Source organism: Solea solea, chromosome 3 (assembly GCF_958295425.1).
Source record: "Solea solea chromosome 3, fSolSol10.1, whole genome shotgun sequence".
In the NCBI taxonomy this organism is placed as follows: Eukaryota; Metazoa; Chordata; class Actinopteri; order Pleuronectiformes; family Soleidae; genus Solea; species Solea solea.
This window is the reverse complement of record NC_081136.1, coordinates 28938085-28959754: the sequence shown is the minus strand read 5'-3', so window position 1 is coordinate 28959754 and position 21670 is coordinate 28938085. Positions and strand designations below refer to the sequence as shown.

The 21670-nt window shown below is 41.0% G+C and overlaps 2 protein-coding genes across 2 annotated transcripts; one reads left to right on the top strand and one right to left on the bottom strand.

Moving 5' to 3' along the window:
* The first annotated feature begins 268 nt into the window (after positions 1–268).
* LOC131457049 (achaete-scute homolog 4) lies at positions 269–1650 on the top strand. Its single transcript, XM_058625822.1, has 2 exons — positions 269–401; positions 501–1650. Exon 2 carries the CDS (start codon positions 501–503, stop codon positions 1050–1052), a length of 552 nt encoding a protein of 183 aa, XP_058481805.1. The 5' UTR covers positions 269–401; the 3' UTR covers positions 1053–1650.
* A 3290-nt stretch (positions 1651–4940) lies between these two features.
* sapcd1 (suppressor APC domain containing 1) lies at positions 4941–20719 on the bottom strand. Its single transcript, XM_058624329.1, has 5 exons — positions 19736–20719; positions 10893–11054; positions 7534–7689; positions 6469–6624; positions 4941–5175 (listed from the first exon to the last, which is right to left on the bottom strand). Exons 2-5 carry the CDS (start codon positions 10989–10991, stop codon positions 5086–5088), a joined length of 501 nt encoding a protein of 166 aa, XP_058480312.1. The 5' UTR covers positions 10992–11054; positions 19736–20719; the 3' UTR covers positions 4941–5085.
* Between the last annotated feature and the right edge of the window lie 951 nt (positions 20720–21670).

Here is a 21670-nt window from a genome sequence, read left to right as displayed (position 1 = left end):
TCCACTTATGATAAAAATGAATTACGTATAAAATAATTGGATGGATGTAATGTGCTAGATGTTCATTAAAAGGTTGTATGAAAAAAATATTCTTTGCAAATAATAATAATAATAATAAAGAAAGATATTTTTAGGGGTTTCATGTTTACCACCACAGCAGAAGGAGGATAACAACCGTTTTATCTTGATGAGGAACTATGGATGCATCCCCGCCCCGGGGTGTGTGTGTGTGTGTGTCTCTCTGTCTACACCCTGAAAGCCTCACTAACAAGCTGTCAGTCAGTCTGTCCTGGTGGAAGACAGTCGGCTTATTAAAGGTCACATCAAACCTGATCGCATAGTGGCGAGATACAAGAGAAGGAACCACGAGATGATTGTGGAGAGAGTGAGACTCTGACACGGTGAGGCTCTGGAATCATTTGGGGAAATATACAACATTTTGTGTTTGTGTGTGTACAATTGTCTATTTTTTATTTTTATTTTGACTTTCTCTTACACAGATGTCTTATCACAGCAAACAGTTAATGGAGCATATTCCTTATGTCCCTCCGCTGGCTCTGCACGGCATCTCCGTGAACGACAACGACAGCGGGGCGCACTGTAAAGATGCGCTTCGACTCGGACTGCCTTTGCATCTGGACGCTACATACCTGGACCCGGTGCACGGCCAGATGTCGCCCTACAGACGGATAACATATTTCCCCTATCACGGACACTTCGGCGTATGCGATTATTCCTTCGAGCCTGCGTTTATTCGGAAAAGGAACGAAAGGGAGAGACACCGGGTGCGCTGCGTAAACGAGGGTTACGCACGGCTCCGGGAGCATCTGCCCGAGGAGTTTGAGGACAAGCGGCTCAGCAAAGTGGAGACACTGCGGGCAGCCATTGACTACATCAAACACCTGCAGAGCCTACTGGATATTAACGTGTCCGGCATGGAGATGCCGTTTGGAGACGCGCGCAACCGTGCGCCTTTGCCGCTGCAGAGGATGGAGCGCAAGAGTGATGGAGAATCCAAAAGTGGACTCAGCTTCAGCAGGGGCATGGTATAGATGTCGCTTCTCTATGACATGCTGACTACTAATCACACAGCACTTCAGTGTGACTTAGAGGAAATAATGGGACAACAGTTGATTAAGTTGTAACGTGACAAAATGAACAACCTGCTGCCTTAAACTCAACTAGAACATACAATTTCAACGAGGTTTAACTTTTGATAAATGTAAATGTGTAATTTCTTGTCAGGCAACCATACATTTCCAAAGTAAATGGTGATTTTAAGAAGATAATTTCAATGAAATTCAAACAATAAAAAGGAAATGACAATTAAACAATTGTCATTTTTGTGCCATATCACATTTTTGATTATACAATACTGAGACATTTGACAAATACTTGATACTGTAAATCCAAGTTTATAGGACTATATGTATCCTTTTCAGTGACCATTAACAAGTGAAGCAGCTCTTCTCATCATAAATGTGTTAAAAGTGAAACAAAAGCAAAAACATTGTTTGTAGACAATTCTATTTTATTTTGTGGTAAGTATTAAACTCCTGTGGACAAGCATTTGCTGACTCTGTGAGCAAATCATAACAAAGACAACTCAACAAGTAAAGGTTCTGCATACATATCTTCTCTAAGGTGTAAAGTTTGTGCAGACTATAGTGGTGATAAACCATAACCATAAATTAAATAAACCAATAAATCACCTCCCAGATCCTCTCTGGCTGTCTCTCTAGACATGTGGAGTGACAGGCGTGTGCTTCATAAATACCAAATAAGTGAGCAACTCAAGAGGGCAAAGTGTGAGATTTACCTTACTTCACCTTACCTTACTTAAGGGTGGTAATTACCTTTACATGATGCTGCTGTACCATACATAACCCTGTAGAACCAGAAAACCTGCTAAAATCAAGAGAAGAGCCGTGCATGAATGAATGAAATGCAGCCATTCAGTCATTTTTTTAATTATACCTGTGCATTTTCCTGCTACAGCGTATTTAAATAAATGCCTATCATGTCTAGAACCTTCATAGTCCTCGACAGTGGAAGTGAACATTATGTTACAGTAGTGCAGGTTGAACCGGTTCCTTAAAAGTGTCTGCAATGAAGAAAGTTTTGTGCGTTGTTTTTAGTTACCGGTGTCAGACCGCACTATATCTCTATAGCTTCTCAGGAGGTTTTTCACTTTTATCAGGGAGCCCTCAGCCACAAACACCCAGTTTCCACCCATTTCTGTGTTTATGCTTCCCACCTCCGCTGGCCTGCACGGAAGCAGCTCTCCTTCTTTTTTTTCTCCATTTCCAGTAATAACCACAACCACAAACTGGGGAGAAGAAGAAAAAAAAGCAAACATGATATTGTATACACAAGTAAGAGGGATTTAGAGACACCAGCAGAGTACAGTTGAAGTGAACCTTGCAATGGAAGCATGGCATTGACAGCCATGAAGGCATGACGAACCCTCAACCAGAGGGTGTTTGCCTGTGCAGTTTGTGAATTAGAACCAATAATTAGAGTAAAAGTGCTGGTACCCTGGGTTTGATGGTTCAGTGGCACTCTGGAGATAAAGAACATGAAGCTACTTAAATGAAAGCCTTTGCCATGATGGATGTTTTTCTTTCCTGATGCACTCAGTCTGATTCTAATCAGATTCCTGCTGCAGGCATCACTCTATCCTACTGGAAAACCTGTTGCTAATCTAGGCTCGCGTTGAATTTCAAGGATCTGGTCAAATTTAAAAGTGCAATTACTACAGTATGTACAAAGCAATTAACTTTCAGTTCATAGTGAAAAACAAATGCTTTTTGACACTGAGGGTTTACAAGTTAAAGACGCTATATGTAAGAATTAGAATGGCACTTTTCCACGATACAGTATCTGCAGCCAGTACAGGGAGCTGGGTAGCCTGTTGGTTTAGGTACAGCCTGATTTTTCTTATGTTGAATAGTACCAAAAAGTGACATGTCCTGGCAACAGAGGCAACATGATCTGTAAAGGTCAACTGGTCATGACACCTGGAAATCCTGGAAAAATAGTTTGAGCAGGCTATATTTTGTATTCGGTAGCTTTCGGTACTTTTTCGGGGACGCTAACATTTTGGGATGCTTGGTCAAATGACAACGTGACGCCATGAAAAACAACACATACTCTCAAAAGATCACAAAGACATAAAATGAACCTACCTGTCTTCAAGAAACAGAGCTGCCACGGCATCACTTTGCAGCCCTTTCTGTCGCCACCGATGTTCACTCTGGTCTTCTGTGTCGGCTTTTTTCTTGGCAGTAGCTTTCCCCAAAAAAAACGTCTGCTGTGTGCGACCGACGCCTGTTGTTGGCACCTTTGTCTGCCATAGCGTTGTTGCAACTGTCTCGTTGGATTTAGCGAGCTTGCATACGCTCTGGTGCTGTCTTCTGCGTGTGCACGATGAGCGCACAAAGAGGTCAAGACCTCATTAATTAGGGCCGTTCATTATGATTGAATGGTGTTTTTGCATGGCCTGTCCGCTCCACAGGTGATTACATTTTTTATTTCTGTGACAATGCATTAATTACAGTCATGGTGTGAAGAGGATTTTAAGCAATACAGTAAAACGGATCTCCCACCCCACCTTTAATCTAAAGTTAGTACGTTAAAACATTAATTTCATGTTACTCCAGTAGTCCAGAGTGCCAGGAATAATTCCTTAAACCTAAAGTTTGCTGCCGCCTCACTTCACTAGTGTAGCTGTTCTTCCATCAGTCAGTGATGTAAAGCAGACAAACTCTGTGTCACCACAGACACAACACAACAACAAAAGTCTGCTTTCCCGAGAGACACAAAGTGAGTTGTGTGGAGCTGATAGGCTTAATCAGCACTGAAGTACACACACTACAGCTTTAAACAAAAAAAAAAAAAAACACCCTGATATAGTTTCTATTTTCTCCCACGTGTTTTATTTCCTTTGGCTTTGATGTTCAGCTCAACAACAAAGCGGTTAAACACTCAGGGACAACGACAGCACGGTCACTATGCAGGAAGGGGCAATCACAACAAGGTTCTTATTAAGGATATGAAAACAAATAAAGGTTGATTTTAAAATCCACACACACACACACACACACACACAAAAAAAAAACACTTCAGAACTCTTTGAGGGTGTGACACTTATTTCCATCATACATGCAAGAGATTTTTTTTTTTTTTTTATATCTGAAACCTGCAAATGTTTTCCTTTTACACATTTGTGCAGCGGAGGAGGAAGAGAAAACCCTTGCAAACACGCTTGATGACTGGGTGAGATAAAGTTTATCAGATGAAGTAAAAGATCAGTGCGGGACCACCGGGAAAGGTTGCTACTACGTGTCGAGACAGAGGGCCCTCATCGAGAGGCGGAAACGCGAAACGGAAGATGGAGTTGTGGGACACGCAGCGAGCTGGGGTTCGCATCTGAACGCTGCAGACACACATGAGCACAGAGGTCAAAGTCCAAACTACTGACAATCCAACTTCACTTAAAAAGGAGAACGTATAAAAACACTAGAGGAAACAAATTAACGCATATATTCTGCATAAAACATCAAGAATAAAAGGTGCTCATGAGCAGAAGAGAAAAGTGTCATCAGTTCTGTATTGTATATTGTATTATTGTTATTTTTTTGAGGCATTAATTATATATATTATATAATTATATACTGTATGCAAACCTTTAATTTGAAAGATGCAGTTGAAATACTCACATGCCAACTGACAAATAGCTCAAAACGTCAAAACAACTTTTGGAAGCTGGGGATTTTAGTCTCTAACGTAAAAACCAGTAATTACATGATATAATTATTACATTAGGTTAATTAATGGTGGTGATTAATTAAAGCTTTCTCTTTGCTAAGGTCAAACGTAGTCATAGTTGAGTGATGTATCACCGAGCAGGAACTAGTTCAAAGAAAAGGAACAAGATGTTGGATCATTAATTGTCATTTATTAATTTAAATACATATTTACATACAAGCCGTTAGGAAGCATTTTAAGTGTATGACATTCATTGAAATGTTGCAGTGCAGCGTGTGGTGCGTTTTAACACACACACGTGTGTGTGCTGGAAAGTCAGTGAGCCTGCAGTTCATACAGCTGCTCGAGGAGGGCGTCTTTCTCCAGCTCCAACGTGGAGATCCGATGATTTTTGTCACTCAGTTCCTGCCAAAGAAGAGAGATGAGCACAACAGGTGCCACATCACACACACAGAGAAACAGGAAGCCTTGTTCTGAAGGGTATAATGTTAAACACAATAACATAAAATAAAATGAATTGAATTCACTCTCAGTTGAACTCAAACTAAGTTCCAGTCTCTCCATCAACACGGCCTTATAGTTCCATACCTCATTAGTATGTGTCTGTGAAAATATCTTCCATACTTCTGCTAACAATCAAACTTACTGACAGATAGACCCTTGTGGAAAAACTTCCTTGGCAGAGATTTAACCTTTAGTGCTCTGTGCCGCAGGTGGTAATTTGCCATGGGAATAATACACAACTCCTTATATGGACCTCCTGGGGGTGTGTGTTTATAGGTCAGTTATGATTCATTCTATATCACACTTTTTAGTCGTGACATAAAGTAGCAATGATCGTGCAAAAGTCACAAAATAGCCAGGTGAACTTTGAACTGTGACGTATTTCCAAATTTCACAAATTCAATCCGATTTAAAACATTTTAAGCAGTTTTTGCTCAGGTGTGTTTATATTGTTGGGGATCTTTTTTTTTCATCTGATTTCCTCAAAAAGGATATAAGACACTCTGTATTGCACATGTTCTTATAGCCTCTGTGTATAGTAATGGAAAAAAGTAGGCGAAATGCTCTGTGCTCTAAAGGTTAAAGAAAAAAGAACAGTAGGCAAAGAGCAGTGTTGTAATGTATCAAAGTACAACAACTTTGTTACTGTACTTAAGTACAAAATTAACGTATCTGTACTTCACTTTGTTATTTATATTTCCAGCAACTTTTACCTTTACTGCAAGCTACATTTCCTTTAACTACCAAATAAAATCAGAGGAAGAAGAGTTGGTAAGGGTCTTTATTTATATAGAGCTTTTCTAGTCTTGATGAGCTGCGTTCTTGCCATTCACCCATTCACAAGCTGCAACATGGGGTTAAGTGTCTTGCTCAAGGACACGTAATAGACTAGCAGAGGTAGGAATTGAACCCATAACCTTACAGTTGAAAGACAACTCACCCTACCACGGCTCAATCCTAACTCCACGCTTTTTCAATACTTTTAATTCTAAATTAAAAATTCTAATCCTCTCCTGTACTATTTGCCTACTGTTCTTACTATTAAGAACATATATTCATTTAAGCTGTTTTCCATTTGGCCTTATCCTCTTCCATCCATTCATCCATCGTGTACAATTTTATCCTCCACGTGACACAGAAACACTCAAAAACCACCGACCACCTCCACCTGACATCAATGCTTGCACACAGTACCTGAGTCAGCACCGTGTTGTGCCACCGGAGGTCGCTGTCCGCCACAGTTTCAGGCAGGGAAGGGTCGCTTTTGCTCGTGACGTTTGGCTCACACATCACTGAGCCCAGAGAACCATTAACCCTGAGGATACGAGACCTGAGGAGGCAGGACCGAGTCTGCACACACAGAGGAAAGGTGAGATGATCAGAAACTTATTATAATGATTAGTATTATTAACACTCATTATTAAAAAAAGGGTGTGGTTTAATGAGTCCAGATTTACTCCCACTCCTTTTGAACATGTGTCAACTTGTGTTAAGTTTAATGGATGTTTTTTTTCGCCCTTGCGTTGTTGTTTTCTTATTTCTTGTTGACTCTCAGTTCAAATAATCTTTCAAAATCAAATCAAACACAAAGAGTGACAGGGACATAATAAATGAACCAATACCGATACGATACCACAATCTTGAGTATCCACCAATACTGATATCAATCTGATATCTAACTGCTAAACTTTTTATTTACACTGTTACCGTCTTTGTTTAGTGAACCATGGAATACTAAGGTTTTTTCAGTCATATTGGTTATTAAAATGTTTGTTTTTACAGTATCAGCTCCAATGACTTTTGATATGTATCAAACCAATAATGATACTCTGAGTATTGTATCAGATAATCCAGAATTTAGGCTCATATAAGTAAGGTAATATAGTCTCAGAAAGTTGAAAGTGGAACAACTCAACACTACAGAAGAAAGTGCACCAAATAATACAAAAATAGAATAAAACAATGAAACCTTTTCATTTTTTCTCCAGAGAACTAACTCTATACAAAATAAATCATCCTGCTTTGTAGATTGATTTTGTGCCATTTCTGGTATAATGAAAAACGTACATCTTCCACAAAACTTACATATTTGTTTAAACTGTCATTGTGCTCATAGACACCTGGATTATAATGTACTCTTTGTGTGTACGGGAGAAGAAATGCTGAAATCCTGATTAGATTATGGACTTTGTGGGATCATTATTACCGAAACTGAAACAACAAAATCAATGAGGCCTTGAGTCCAGCACTGTCCTGTACCTGAGCTGAGTCAAACGTCCCTTTGGTCTCGACGTTGTCCTGTCGCATCCTGTTCTCCTCCAGCCGCTGGACGTACCAGAGCCGAGACTTCTCCAGAATGTCCAGGCCTGACCACAGGGCGTCCTTCTCCTTCTCTAGATCCCTCATGCGCTGAATCTGCAGCAAGAGGAACACAAGTCAAGTACAAACACTTGCAGTTTTGTGCGGTACATGTACATTTACATGTGCATTCTAATGGCACCAAAACGCTGAATGAACAATCCCAACCACAGACAATGCAGCCTGGTGTAAAGGGACGTGACCGGCACAGTCTGTGCCCGTTGTCTTCCAGAGGCCCCCAAGGCTTTGTCTGCGCACGGAACTAAATCAACAGCACATCAGGAGGCCTTTAGCTCCATTGTCTACACACTCACTTGCATTTATACACCGCCAGCCACTTTATTATGTACACAGGACCCATAATAAAGTGTGGTAATAAACTTCTGCTGCTGTGGTACATCTGATTCAATGGTTGACATGATGCTGCTTTTCTATCATTTTTAAACCAGTCTGGTCATTCTTCTGAGTTCTCTCAATGTTTGTTACTGGCAACTTCCTGTTGGCCACTACCATGGTTGCTGTGGCAACTTGCATTACAGATCAAAGGAAGGTGAGGGCGGTGTCTGAGTGAGTGAAAGCGTGCTGCGTGGCTAGTGGGAACACAAAATGGGAGAATGTTTGTTTGTTTTTTAACTATAACTAATTCCTGCTAGATTTGGTGGGTTTGGTAACTTGGGTAAATTGACTTATGGTGCAATTCAAATTATAATAAAGTTATTCAAACCTACATCTTCTATCAATATGTGGTGTTAAATTTTTACGGTGAAGCAAATTATGTTTTTAAAACCCATTTTTACTCTTTGGCTTTCGACCCAGTATGAGACGTTGGTTTTCTCTTTTCTATAGTTTTATTGAATGACTTGTTTATTTGTGCTGTTTTTAATACTTTCCACAGTTTGTTTGTTCTTAGGTCTATTACGGCTTATGTTTTTATATATTTTTTTGTTTTATTTATCTCTGTTGTCATTCTTTAAGTGCTTTATAAATAAAGTTGGGTTAGATCAGTAATAATGTCATGATACAGTGATTCTGTTATGATCAATATACTGCAAGGCAGTCATACATTGCCACATCACTGTATCTTTGTAATTAAAAAATAAAAAATGGCCCTAAAAGGGTCAAGTGCAGGGAGTTCATTTCACAATTATCTTCAACCAGTTGACTACCATAAACTCTAAGGATTCATGACATAATAAGACTGAAGAAGCAAATTGGCAAGGAAATCCATCATGTTTTTTTAAATAAACATTTTTTCATTTCATGTTTGGGGCCAGTGTATTAAAAAAAAAATCATTTTGTCCTAACCCTAATCAAGAAACGCAAACAAGTCCATGCGTTACATAAGATTTGCTGTAAGCCACAACGACGTGAGACACATTACTGCTGGTTTTTACAGTTTCTTCTCCTTTAATGATGACAGATTTACAGTGGGTGGAACCCGGTTACATACACTGAGGTTTTAACAGAAAGCTGCGAGGAGCAAACTTGACATGTGGGAATGTGTCACTGGTTTGACGGCAGCCGCGCAGAACAACACTCAGACATGAGGAAGGGCACCGATGGAAAAGCCTGGCTCAAGACACCACGAGTGTTTTGTTTCCACTGGATTAACGCAAATAGTTTAGTTCCCCTTTTTATGTACTACTAGATTAAAGAGGATTTATTTATTTTTTATTTCACCAACCAGTAAGACACGTTATTATGTCACCGATTAAATACTTAGACATTAAACCTCTTCTGTCTGCACCAAAATAAAGTATTTTTATTAAACACTTTGGCGTTAAGATTGCACTCTGAATGCATCATGTCAGTCTTTAAGTAGCTTTAAATAAAATCTCCTTTTAATTTTGGACAACCAAAAGCAGCAGACTTTTATTCCTTTTAACTTAAATCTGTTGAAGATACAATTTAAGATTTAAAACCTGAATAAATAAATAAAAAGGTATTATCTCTGTCGTGTGCTAAAATCACATGACAAATTGATTGATATTCAGAGACATTTTAAGATTATTTGATGAAATCTCAGGCACTGTTAGCTCAAACAGTTCAGACCTTTAATGTCCCTCAAGGAGGGAAATTTGGTTTGTAGCAGTGGTTAAAAAGACACAAGACATAAGGACACAAGACATAAGGACACAAGATAGGACACAGACATAAGGACACAAGGCATACAGACACAAGACAGGACACCAGACATAAGGATACAAGACATACGGACACAAGACATAAGGACACAAGACAGGACACAAGACATAAGGACACAAGACAGGACACCAGACATAAGGATACAAGACATAAGGATACAAGATAGGACACAAGACATAAGAACACAAGACATAAGGATACAAGACATAGGGACACAAGACACAAGGATACAAGACATAAGGTCACAAGACAGGACACCAGACATAAGGATACAAGACATACGAACACAAGACATAAGGACACAAGAAAGGACACAAGATATAAGGACACAAGAACACGAGACATAATGACACAACACAGGAAACAAAATATTGCAACCTGACAAAATTCAGCCACAAGAGTGTTTGTCTAAAAAAAGGTCCAGCAACAAATATCAGCAACAATGAATAAATATAGCTAAAATGATACAGTGCTGCTTAAAGTGTCACAGAGGATTTAACTTGTATCTATTGCACTTTGACCGTAATATACAGTAGATGGTCATTGCTGGCTCTCAGTGTTCCACATTTCTGACATAGAAGAAAAAGACTGACAAAGAAAACGATCATGAGCCGAACGTGAGACGAACGTGAGACAGACGTGTCCCTCGTGAAAACATGGTGTTGCCCCTTGTTTTGATGCCGTTACTGCTCTGTGCCACTCCTTCATCTGCTTGTACTTGCTTGCACGACATAAAGTTTGACGTGTCCTGTACTGTACAGGACACGTACATGTATGCACAGGCAGTACATACATGTACACAATAGTGTTGAATATTGTCAATGACCTGAAAATCTGCCACAAAAACACATGTGTTACATGAGTCCAAAGGGACACAAACCTGCCTCTGCTTTGTTTTGGGCTATCACTTCTTACTTTTTGCCAAAAGTAACAAAGTAGTGACAGATACACAGATTAAAAAATGTGTTAACTACAGCACTTTTCTCCCCCCCTCTGCTGTTTAAAAATAGACATGTAGACAAGGACAAAATATGAGTGACTCAGAGGAAAGACACCATGACATGAACTGATTAAGATCAAAAACACACACACACACAATCATCTTCCCCCCTCACCCATAGGTAGAAGCGAAGTGCGTCCAGGCTGTAGAGGCTCGTCCTGAGTGGGATGATGACCACAGTGTAGGAGCCTGTGCTGGACGGATGACAGGCCATGGAAAGACGATCGGTCACTGTCTGCTACAGCTGGCCCATACAAAGCTGCTGCAGCTGTCGCTGCTGCAACAAACAACAAACAACAAATCACAGCTCGTGCTTTAGTGGCTGAGTCGGAATAATAGGCCAGGAAGAGAATGAGTGTGTGTGTGTGTGTGTTTTCCAGAGAGAGCGAGAGAGGGAGAGAGAGAGAGAGAGAGAGAGAGAGAGACAGAGGGCAGGAGTGGAAAAAAAGAGAGTAGCATGATACACAGGCAGAGACAGCATGGTGCCCCGGGGCGAGGTAATGAAAAATTCCACATGTGACTGCCATGACTGGTTAATCAACATCCAGTGACAGTGAGAGAGAGAGAAAGAGAGAGAGATGAATGGAGAAGCGGGAGGATTAAGGTCTAACATGTAGTTAAGTATGAATTAAAAGTGAAAACAGGGGAGGGAACTATGGCAGGAAATGTGAAAGTGAGTCTGTGCACGAGAGATTAACAAAGGTGACAGACAGGTCGTGGGTGTTCAGCAGGGGTGGAAAGAGTACTGAAAATATTCTACTCAAGTAAAAGTACCACTATTTTATTTAACGTTTTTTGTTTTTTAACTCTAAGTTTAAAGTAAAAAAGTAGCTTAGTTACTTTAATAACAACCTTGGGGTTCTTTCTTGTGTCGTGCATCATCATTCACCTGTCCTCACTTTCACCTGTCCTCATCATCATCGTTCCCCTGTCCTCACTTTCACCTGTACTCATCATCATCATCATTCCCCTGTCCTCACATTCACCTGTCCTCATCATCATTCCCCTGTCCTCACATTCACCTGTCCTCATCATCATTCCCCTGTCCTCACATTCACCTGAGGTACAGTACTTCCAAAACAACATACTTGAGTAAAAGTCAACTTACAAATTTTAAAGTTTACTTTAAAAAGTACAAGTATACAAAAATAATCTACTCAATTACAGTAACGTGAGTAAAAGTAATTCATTAGTTTCCACCTCTGGTGTTCAGAACTTCTGGTTAAAAATGAAAAAAACCCAAAACATTATTTATCCTGAATCCCAGCTGTGAAGAAACAAGGTGGGAGGGAGGGAACAAGTTCAAGTTCACAAGCTCTGAACGGTTTTCCTCAGGTCAAGGACTGGCTGCATTTTCTAGGAATTATGTCACAACCTCAGCAGAAGTGGAGACGACTTTTGCTTTGAAGGTGCTGCTCCTCTCCGAAAACAGAGTACATGTGCTTATTTTCTCCCCGGGTTTCCAGTGAGCTCCCTGTCCCAACACGTTCCTTGGAATGTGACATAACCTGGGGACGAGGGATCACGTGTGCAGCGAGCACACAGGTGTGTGTGTGTGTGTGTGGGGAGCGTGTGGACATTATAACAACAGGGAACACAGCAGGTCCAGTTCAGCTCGAGCAGGCCTGGCCGAGCAGGATGGATCCAGGGTGGAGGAGTCATGGATTTCAGCCATGGAACATTGACGTTAACATCATTATTATCAGTGTGCAGCTGCTCAGTGTCACTGCCTCTGGCCAATGTGGCAAAGTTAGACTCATGGGAAAGTTTGCACCTTAACACTGACACTGAATATCCTATACCAGGGGTCTGAAACCTGCGGCTATGGAGCCACATGCGGCTCTTCAGCCCCTCTGCAGTGGCTCCTTGTAGCTTTGAAAAAAAAACTTTTTTTTATCAAGGCAATATGTGTTTTAATGCGTTGTGCATCACATTCAAGGTCGACGTCAAAATGCAATATTAACAACAAACATTGATGTATCGATGGAGGCATGACCAGGTCCTGAAATCCATCGTGGAAACAATTAGAACTCACCCTCACACTCACACTCACACCTGTGGTTAATTTAGAGAGTCCAGTTAACCTCATCCCTTATAATCTGCATGTTTTTGGACTTTGGGAGGAACCTGGAGTACCCGGAGAAAACACACAAATTGTGAGGTAACAATGCCAGCCAGTGTACCACCGTGTACGGATTGTGGTTGTTTGTTGTGTGTTGAAAAATCAGCTAATTTAGATGTCGTAACAAGGAGACAATTATGTGTAATGTTGGATGCACGTTTGTAAGAGGGTGTGACTGAGACAGTTTCTCCAGAGGCAGCGCAACCCTCCTTAATTATTGCACCACTGGTAATTAAGCAGTTTGACATTTGGCTTTATTTCATATTTACTGTTGACGTGTTCTTCCAGCAGAGGGAGCTCTATGGGAGCTGAGAGAGAGAGAGAGAGAGACATTCTGAGCTGACATTTTGTGGCTTTGAAATTCTTACTGGTGCAAGAAGCTGATGGAGCTTCAACACAACACCAGGTGGCGCTGCACAACAGAGATCCAACATTCCTCAAAAGTGTGTCAACTGTGTGTACATTGTTGCTTGGTTCGAAAATCCTGTACGGTTCATGAAAAGAAAATGATCTCAAAACAGTGATGATGACAAATGTCACAGCTTGTCACACTGAATGCATTTTGCTCAAAATCATGGGATTGAGCTGCTGTCAGGGAACGAGCATTGCTGAGTCTTTAAGGAAAACCCATGACCCTGTGACATGTGATTGTCTTTAGATTTTAACCCGAGGCTCTGATGGAGCTCATGGTACAGTAAAGTGCAAATTATGTGTTGTTGTCACGCTGGCTGTATTCACTCAGGGAAAAGAAAAAAAAAAAATTATGGAAGAATCTAATCTAAGCTCACCTTATATAAGTCTCAATAATATCAGCAGCTTGTTGACACAAGATACAAATAAGAGCACGTTGAATTTCCTCTGTGGGGGGCCCCCTCTCACAGGAAGTTCATCATCACACACATCCACATACTGTAGGGTAAATACTTTCACACATGCGTTCAGATTGTTGGTCTGCTGTGGTCTATACACACACATTTGTATACATACACACATATATATATGTGTGTATACCCCCCCCCCCCAGCCTGTACAGAGGCTTTTTGCAGTCACCACCACTACTTTGTGGCTGATGCTTCCTGTCTCACTCCTCCGTGCTCATACACACTTTGACACACACACACACACACACACACACACACACACACCTTTACCATGCTGCTGTCACTGCACTTTTCACTTTCATGCATCATTTTTTAACCACAAAGAACGAAAACGACACATGAATGGACAGATGAAAGCTCTCTTTCTCTCTCTCACACACACACACACACACGTTTGCACACCACATTCGTAGTGAGGACACTGAGGACACACATAATGCGTTCCCTAACCCCTTCACCCTAACCTTAACCATCACAACCCTAATCCTAAAACCAAGACTTAACCCTCAGAACGTGACGACCAGCTAAAATGTCCTCACTCCCTAAGTTTTTTTTTGGTCCTCACAAAGATACCCATACAAGAACACACACACAGCTGGTTTTGCATATTTGTGTGGACACTCATAGACATATCTATACATTCCCTAGCCCCTTAACCTAACCTTAAAGGAAAATTTCTCTGATTTGCATTTAGCTTTGTATTACTAGAATGAGGGTAGTATTTTTGAAAAATTGTGCTTCCCAACCTCAGTTTCCCCTGAGTCGAGAAATAGCTTTTTTTTGTTACGTGCCCACCAGTGACACTTGGTCCGAGGCTTGAACCTGCAACGCTAATTCCTCATTCCCAGAATGTAAACAATGTCCGCCATCTTTGCTAACAGTTACGCTAACAGGACCAGGTGTCACTGGTGGCCACGTAACAAAGAACAGAAGGAAGATATTTCTCAACTCAACTCAACTGAGTTTGGGAAGCAGAATTTTTCAAAAATACTACCCCTATTCTAGTAATACAAAGCTAAATGCAAATCAGTGAATTATTCCTTTAACCATCACAACTAAAGGCCTAACTGTAACCCTTACTCTAACTTAAAGTTAACTCTCAAATTAACACTAAAGCTGGGTCAATAGCCCGTTAAAGTTGTGTGGACCAGCCAAAATGTCCTCAAAGGGTCAAAATGTCCTCACAAAGATGACAACTGGTCAACACGGCCTAAAGACATGCTCTCTCTCTCTCACACACACACACACACACACACATAATTGACACACATTATTCCAGGCCAAAGAAGCTAGTCTCTCCCCTCAGCTCCTGAGCCCACGCCAGCATCGGCCCCTCAAGGCTCACTGTTCCACATCATAGCTCCAAGGAATCTTATCCAGTTATGTAACAACCCCCCCAACACACACACACACACACACACACACACACACACTCACTCACATGCACATTTCCATAGGAATGAAACCGTCTCTCATGGGGCCTCATTAGTTAGAGACGGACACACCTCCTTGTCTTGAGACCCAGATCCACACACACACACACACACACACACGTGACGCAAGAAAAACAAACCTTACTTAATAGAAATAAGTGGTTACACGTTAATCATTGGACATGTTTACAGCTGTCAGAGAAATTTATTCTTAAACACCATGGTAAAATGTAATGTCTGAAGTCAATAAGGAGCCCTTATTCCTGTCTTAAATATAGTTCTCATGAGTAATAAGGGAGCAAAATAAACCTGAAGGTTTTGGAGCTGATTCTTTGACAAATAAAGAAACCACTAATCTGACCCTGACTCTTGACCTTATTCTGAATAATACATTCTTTCGATTATGTTGACGTGAGTTTTGTCAGTCCGATGACGTAACTTCACACTACAGCTGTGAAAACTCTGCATGATATATTTAAAATCATCACGCTCCACATCATAAAAGGGCCAGTGTTTGGGAAATGGTGACATCCAATGGTGAAACTGCAGACTGCAACAAACCTCTGCTTTGCACAAGGAAAGTATGGTAGCAATTATTTTACATACGTAAGGGTCATATATGACATTTCTGTCAGTAAACCCACCCTAAATGTCACACACGGGACTCTGAGGTGATTATTTCTTGTTGACATTATCATCATTATTATTATTATGGCAAGAAAAGCAAACTAAGAAATATAAGAAATAATGATCACATGTTGGCATCTTGTTCAGACTTGTATTAATTTGGATACTATAAGTCACGTATATTTTCAGAGGGTGGGTCATATAGGGACATCTGCACATAGGTCAGCCTGTTGAGTCTGTTGCATCACAAACTGGCGGAGTCACGCATGTGCTGTGTGCAGCGCTCACTGATGTCACATGTCACTGCTCAGTTAACAAGCACAAGATAGTCAACACTTGTTCCCCTTCAGTAAAACACACGGCACATTTTTTGTTTCTTCAATTCTGTCAACATGACGGGTTCAACCGAAACTTTCGAAATCTTACATAAGCCCAGTTGACCCTGTTACCATATGACCGGGGGCCCCAATGGAGAGGTTCAAAACACCAACTTGAAACTTGAAGGCCTCTTCTTTACTCCACTCTGTGTCCTCCTTCCTCATATTCACTCCTCTTTTAAAGTTAATGAAATTGCAGTAGGTTGGGTTTTGATGAAACACTGCACTTTTCAAACGTAGCCGGTCACTTTCAGGTGCTGCATGAAACATCTGGATTTTTTCCCTGTTAATAACAAAAACAACCGCTCACAAAATCACATATGCACACATAATGTGAACTCCTCACTCTTTTCACTACAGTCGTTTGCTTCTTGTTCCTTTATCCCTCCTATATTCCGTGTCCTCCCTCCCTCCCTCCCTCTCTCTCTCGCTCACAAACACACATATTGTCACGCTCAAACACAGCCCAACACTACACGGCCGGGGCCAGATGCAAACCAGATGTCCTCCAGATGTAGATAGCGGTGAAAACACATCAGCTGAAGTGTAGCACCTTTTCACCTCGGCTGCGCTGAGCAGAAACATTGTGGCCTCCCGGAGCTCTCAGTGACACATGCTGTATATTTTCATGAGAGTTGAGTTTATTAGTGTCACTCCTGTAGTGACTGATATTACATATCATTAAATCAAGCTTGTCGTTTTTATTTCTTTTCTTATAAATAAATGGAACTCTTAGATTGTATTGTATCATAATCCACGACAACTTTAAATTTAAGTGTGTTTAGTTGACTAACAGAAGGTTACAATTTTGTAGTAAGGAAATATATTATATATAAGAGATAACTATTTCTCGAGCTTTGACATTGAACTGGACTCAAAGTCACTCCAGCGAGACCAAAACAAGTCCTCCTCGGACAAGGACAAAAACAGAGGATCAATTTACACCTTCCTTGCACCGCCCTCCTACCCCCTCACCCCTCCTCCTCCTCCTCCTCCTCCTCCTCTCCTCACGCCCACTAACACAATATGCAAACCTCACACTTTGGGCATCTCTGAATACAAGCAAAAAAGTGGTTCTAGATTTACAGATAAGTGAGCCAACACACAGGTATATTCAAACAGATTGCCGCTAGAAAGAAAACACATATGTACGTTACACCCAAAACCCCTGCGGGCAAGCGCCCAAAGGGCCCCCCCCATCTCCGACCCCGCCCAAAAGAAAAAAAGAAAAACAAAACAAATGTACTGAGTCATGGTCTCATTGGGCACATTTCATATTAACCCATTCACCCTGACATGCAAGTGGTGAACCCCTGACAATATCCAGCTGCCAGAGAGAGCACCTCAAACTTCTCCAGGCCCCACACACACACACACACACACATATGAAATCAGAGCACAGCTTTCTCCTCCATCCTCCCCTACCACCCCACCTGTGGCCTCCACAGCTGGGCAAATGCTCCCCATGGAAACACCTCCCACTTCTGGAGTGCTGTTTTCAGCACTCCTCCCCACACACACACACACACAAAGTGCAGAGTTCCAAATTTAGTTTACACCCCAGGGATAATTTGTGTCTAAGTGATAAGAAGAAAACATTAAGAGCCGCAATACTAGCGCAGATACGCGCAGGCATGTAGGTTAAACGAGACGACCCCCAACTTATTCTCAGTCTGTTGAGACGCATTTGGACTGAGTACACGTGTAAAATAATTGGACAATCTTGAGATAAAGATTTGGGCAAAAAGCAAATCAGGCTGCTTTCAGGCTATTGGGGAAAAATTGTAAAAAACAAAAGATACGGTGTTTATTTGACATGCTTTAGTAAAATTTCAGTCTCTTATTCCTACCTATGTTTTTTACTCCACTGGTTTTCTACAGCGGTTATTTTTTATGGCCGTTGAGATTGTATTTCTTGATTCACGAGGAGATAAATATGTTGATATATGATAAAAAGAAATCAAACAGGACTATTGCACTTAGCTTCATCCGGTATTCAAATGTCATTTCTTAACTAAAAATGACAATGTATGAAACAGTAGCCTCTAAAATTACTTTTACGCCCGTAAAACCAGTATGTTTAGTGCGATCAGTTCATTTTCTGTGGATTCTGCTTCGTTATAGCCCACAGGTATTCTCCAGCACGGATCTTCAGTGTTTGTTTTTGCTTCAAACTCTAGCCACTGTATAAACATTTGCTAATGCATACTAAATCCATGTCTGCACATATTAGCATGGCGCCTGGGTGTAAACAATGATGTTTGCAGCTGTTTATTTGGGGGGGGGGGGGGGGTACGTGAGGCTATCTGTGTCTCAGATCAGCAGTAGACATGGACTCTCTGCTGTTGCTCATTGCTCGCGGTTTGTTGTGGTGCACATCAGACTGTCATGAACAATCTTCAGACTGTGGTGTGTGTACATTTGATTCCGACTGAAGACACAAGGATGTGGAAATCCCCCGCACGCTGACTGCACCTGCATGTGAACCAAACGCCGTCACTCACTGCCGCTGTTTTTCAACATGTTATCTCATCACAGCTTCCCCATCCACTGCAAAGACTTCCTGTCGTGCTCAGACTCACTGTACTCGCCGTGTCTTTGTGAGCCACAGAAGAAGGTGAATGTTAACTTAACCAGCATGGCTACCACAGCAACAAGCCGTTACATCTGGTTTGCACTTAGTGGGACCATCATTTGTTTTTCAACCGGACAATGACCCCAAACACACCTCCGGGCTATGTAATGGCTATTTGACCAAGAAAGAGAGTGATGGAGTGCTGCGTCAGATGACCTGGCCTCCACAATCAGCTGACCTAAACCCAGTTGACACAGTTGGACCACAGCGTGAAGGCAAAGCAGCCAAAAAGTGCTCAGCACTTGATTAGAGTAATGATGAACTGTCAGATTAGAACAGTAGTCAAATAGGGCTGTTCACTGTATAAAGTCTATACAGTGAACAGCGCTATTGTATAGACCTTTGTACCAACCCTACCTCTGTATGACACAACTGATGGTCTCAAACATAATGGGAACTCCTTCAAAACTGTTGGGAAACCATTCCAGGTGACTACTCCAGGAACACTTTTTTGTTTACAACATAATTCCATATCTGTTGACTGGTACTGTCAGGTTTGACCATATATGAGTCACTTCAGCCTTATTGTCTTCCTGATCTGGTAAGAATCCTCAAAATAAATTGTGTTCTCGATAAAATGGCTGCAGCTCTGTTAGCTGCATACCATTTTTATTTCATTAAAGTTTTGAATGAATTTGAATAAAAAGTGTATTCACACGCACGTGATAGTTCCTCTGACCTGAGCCCCACTGTGTTTAATGTGACTGTTGTTTTGAGGGAATACTAATGCATGCAAATAGAAGTGACCGTTTTGGGAGGACAATAGGACAACAATGCAGGATTAAAGATGGGGAGGTGGGGCAACACACCAAAACACACACACACACACACAACACTGTAAACAACAAGCAGGGGATTAGGACTGTAGACCAGATATACTCACTGTAGATATGGGTCAGAGGCCTGACACAGCAGTGAGGGATCATGGTGAAGAAGCCTCTTTGTCAACTCTCTGCAATGACAGTACTTGACACACACAGATTAGTAGGGCATTAGGACAATGGGGCACATCCCTAATTTGACTAACAAGTGTCAGGATGGGAACTCAGAAGATGATGTCAGTAGTAGACACAAAAATGATGCCAAATCCATCTTTTATTATTGTTGTTACTGTATCCTCTGCACAAATCACGCGAGACTTGACCGCAAGAGGACAGTTTGTTTGTGTCCTCCGTTGTCACTTCAGAACAGCATAACATGTCTTCTGAATAACTGGGTAATTACTTCAAATTGTCTGATGTGCTTCTAGGCTGTATGTTTGTCACTTTTTAAAGTTTGAGTTTGAATGATCAGAGTTGTACTGTGTGGTCACGGGCATTGGTGTGGTAATTTGAGGGCACATTTTAATGTAAACATTTCTATTATTGATGATGCACCAGATTAGAAAGATCCACATCTGTGAAAATCTCGTAACTTCATAACTAAGAAAAACTGGAATGGAAACTGAAATATCTTTAAATGAATCCATCAAATCAAATTTAAGTCATTAACTGGACTTCATGGGCAAGTATTGTGACTTTTTTTTTTGCTTTTGAATTTTTTGTTGTTGTTATGTTGTCATTGTTTTTTGGAAACTTGGTTGCATGTGTAATCGCTGCATATTATTGCTTTGAGTCGCACGCTGCACTGCCTTGAACCCTTTGCTAAGCACCCCCCCACGTGAAATTATAGCCTTTTCCAATAAGCATTCCATAGTAGTGACGGAATTACTACAACCACGGACTGTCACACACACTCCTCACACAAACAGTGAGTGCACCACAGTCCCTGCTGATCTGACACGATTAAAGCAGTGTGTCTCATAAACCTCTGCAGAAACAGATGTTTGTGCTGAGAAACAAAACACGACTTGAATAAAATGATCTACGTGCCGTGTAGAAAAACCTTGAATAACCTCTGCGAGTGAGGGGCTTTGGGCGGCCAGCGGGCCTCTCAGAAAAGCTGTGGGACAAATGACAACAACATAATAACACAGAACGTGTGTGATAATAGGAAAGAGGAGAAGCCTTTTCACAGTACCAATAGGAATGGAGAGCCAACAGTGTCATAACAGTTGAGGAAAACGAAATGAGTCACAACTATAGGAAAGGAAACGAGGAGCTACTGATGGCTATTATTGCCATGATCTCAAAATGCAATGCAAGATGGTAACTAATAATCAGAAATTTGACATTTTAGAGGTGCAGATACTGATTATCATATTAATTAAATGGAAAATAATAGAAATTTCCTGAGTGACACATTTGAAAGCCTTATTTTATCCAGATACACACTGAAAACTAACACTACGTGCTATTGTTATTTGTTTTTAGTACAATGACTATCAACCAGTTATACGTGATTAATATTCTGTTCACCAATTTATCATCTCAGCGCCGTTAATTATTACTTAAACAACAGACAGACGCCTTATCTGTGGACTTTCACCCATTTAACATCAGAGTTCATTAAACCAGAAAAAAGTCATATAATGTGTTAAATTATTAATATATACCTAAGATTTGATAAGTTTAAAGTTTTTTTCCCAACACAGATTCATATGAATCTGAAGTTAAAAAGTCAAACTTGACAGTATTTGCCCTTTGCTCCTAGTAAAAACTGAATGCACATTCCAATGCACAGTAGTCCGCCAGTGTTTTTCACCACTTCATTCCTCGTACAGTATACATTCTATACATCCAAATGGGAATGTGGTAAGTCTGCACACAAGTCAATAATAGTCGACTGACCTTCAACCTGCAGTCACGTTGAACTGCAACGTGACTGCAGGTTGTGGGCGTGGTGCCAAAATAAAACGTCACGCAAACGCTACGCGAGA

Excerpts from the sequence above, each read along its gene's own strand:
- LOC131457049 (XM_058625822.1), top strand. The coding sequence starts at position 501 with ATGTCTTATCACAGCAAACAGTTAATGGAGCATATTCCTTATGTCCCT.
- sapcd1 (XM_058624329.1), bottom strand. The coding sequence starts at position 10,991 with ATGGCCTGTCATCCGTCCAGCACAGGCTCCTACACTGTGGTCATCATC. Across the intron at positions 7,690-10,892 it reads CACTTCGCTTCTACCTATGG|ATTCAGCGCATGAGGGATCT; the intron begins GTGAGGGGGGAA and ends CTCTTGCTGCAG. Across the intron at positions 6,625-7,533 it reads GGACGTTTGACTCAGCTCAG|ACTCGGTCCTGCCTCCTCAG; the intron begins GTACAGGACAGT and ends CTGTGTGTGCAG.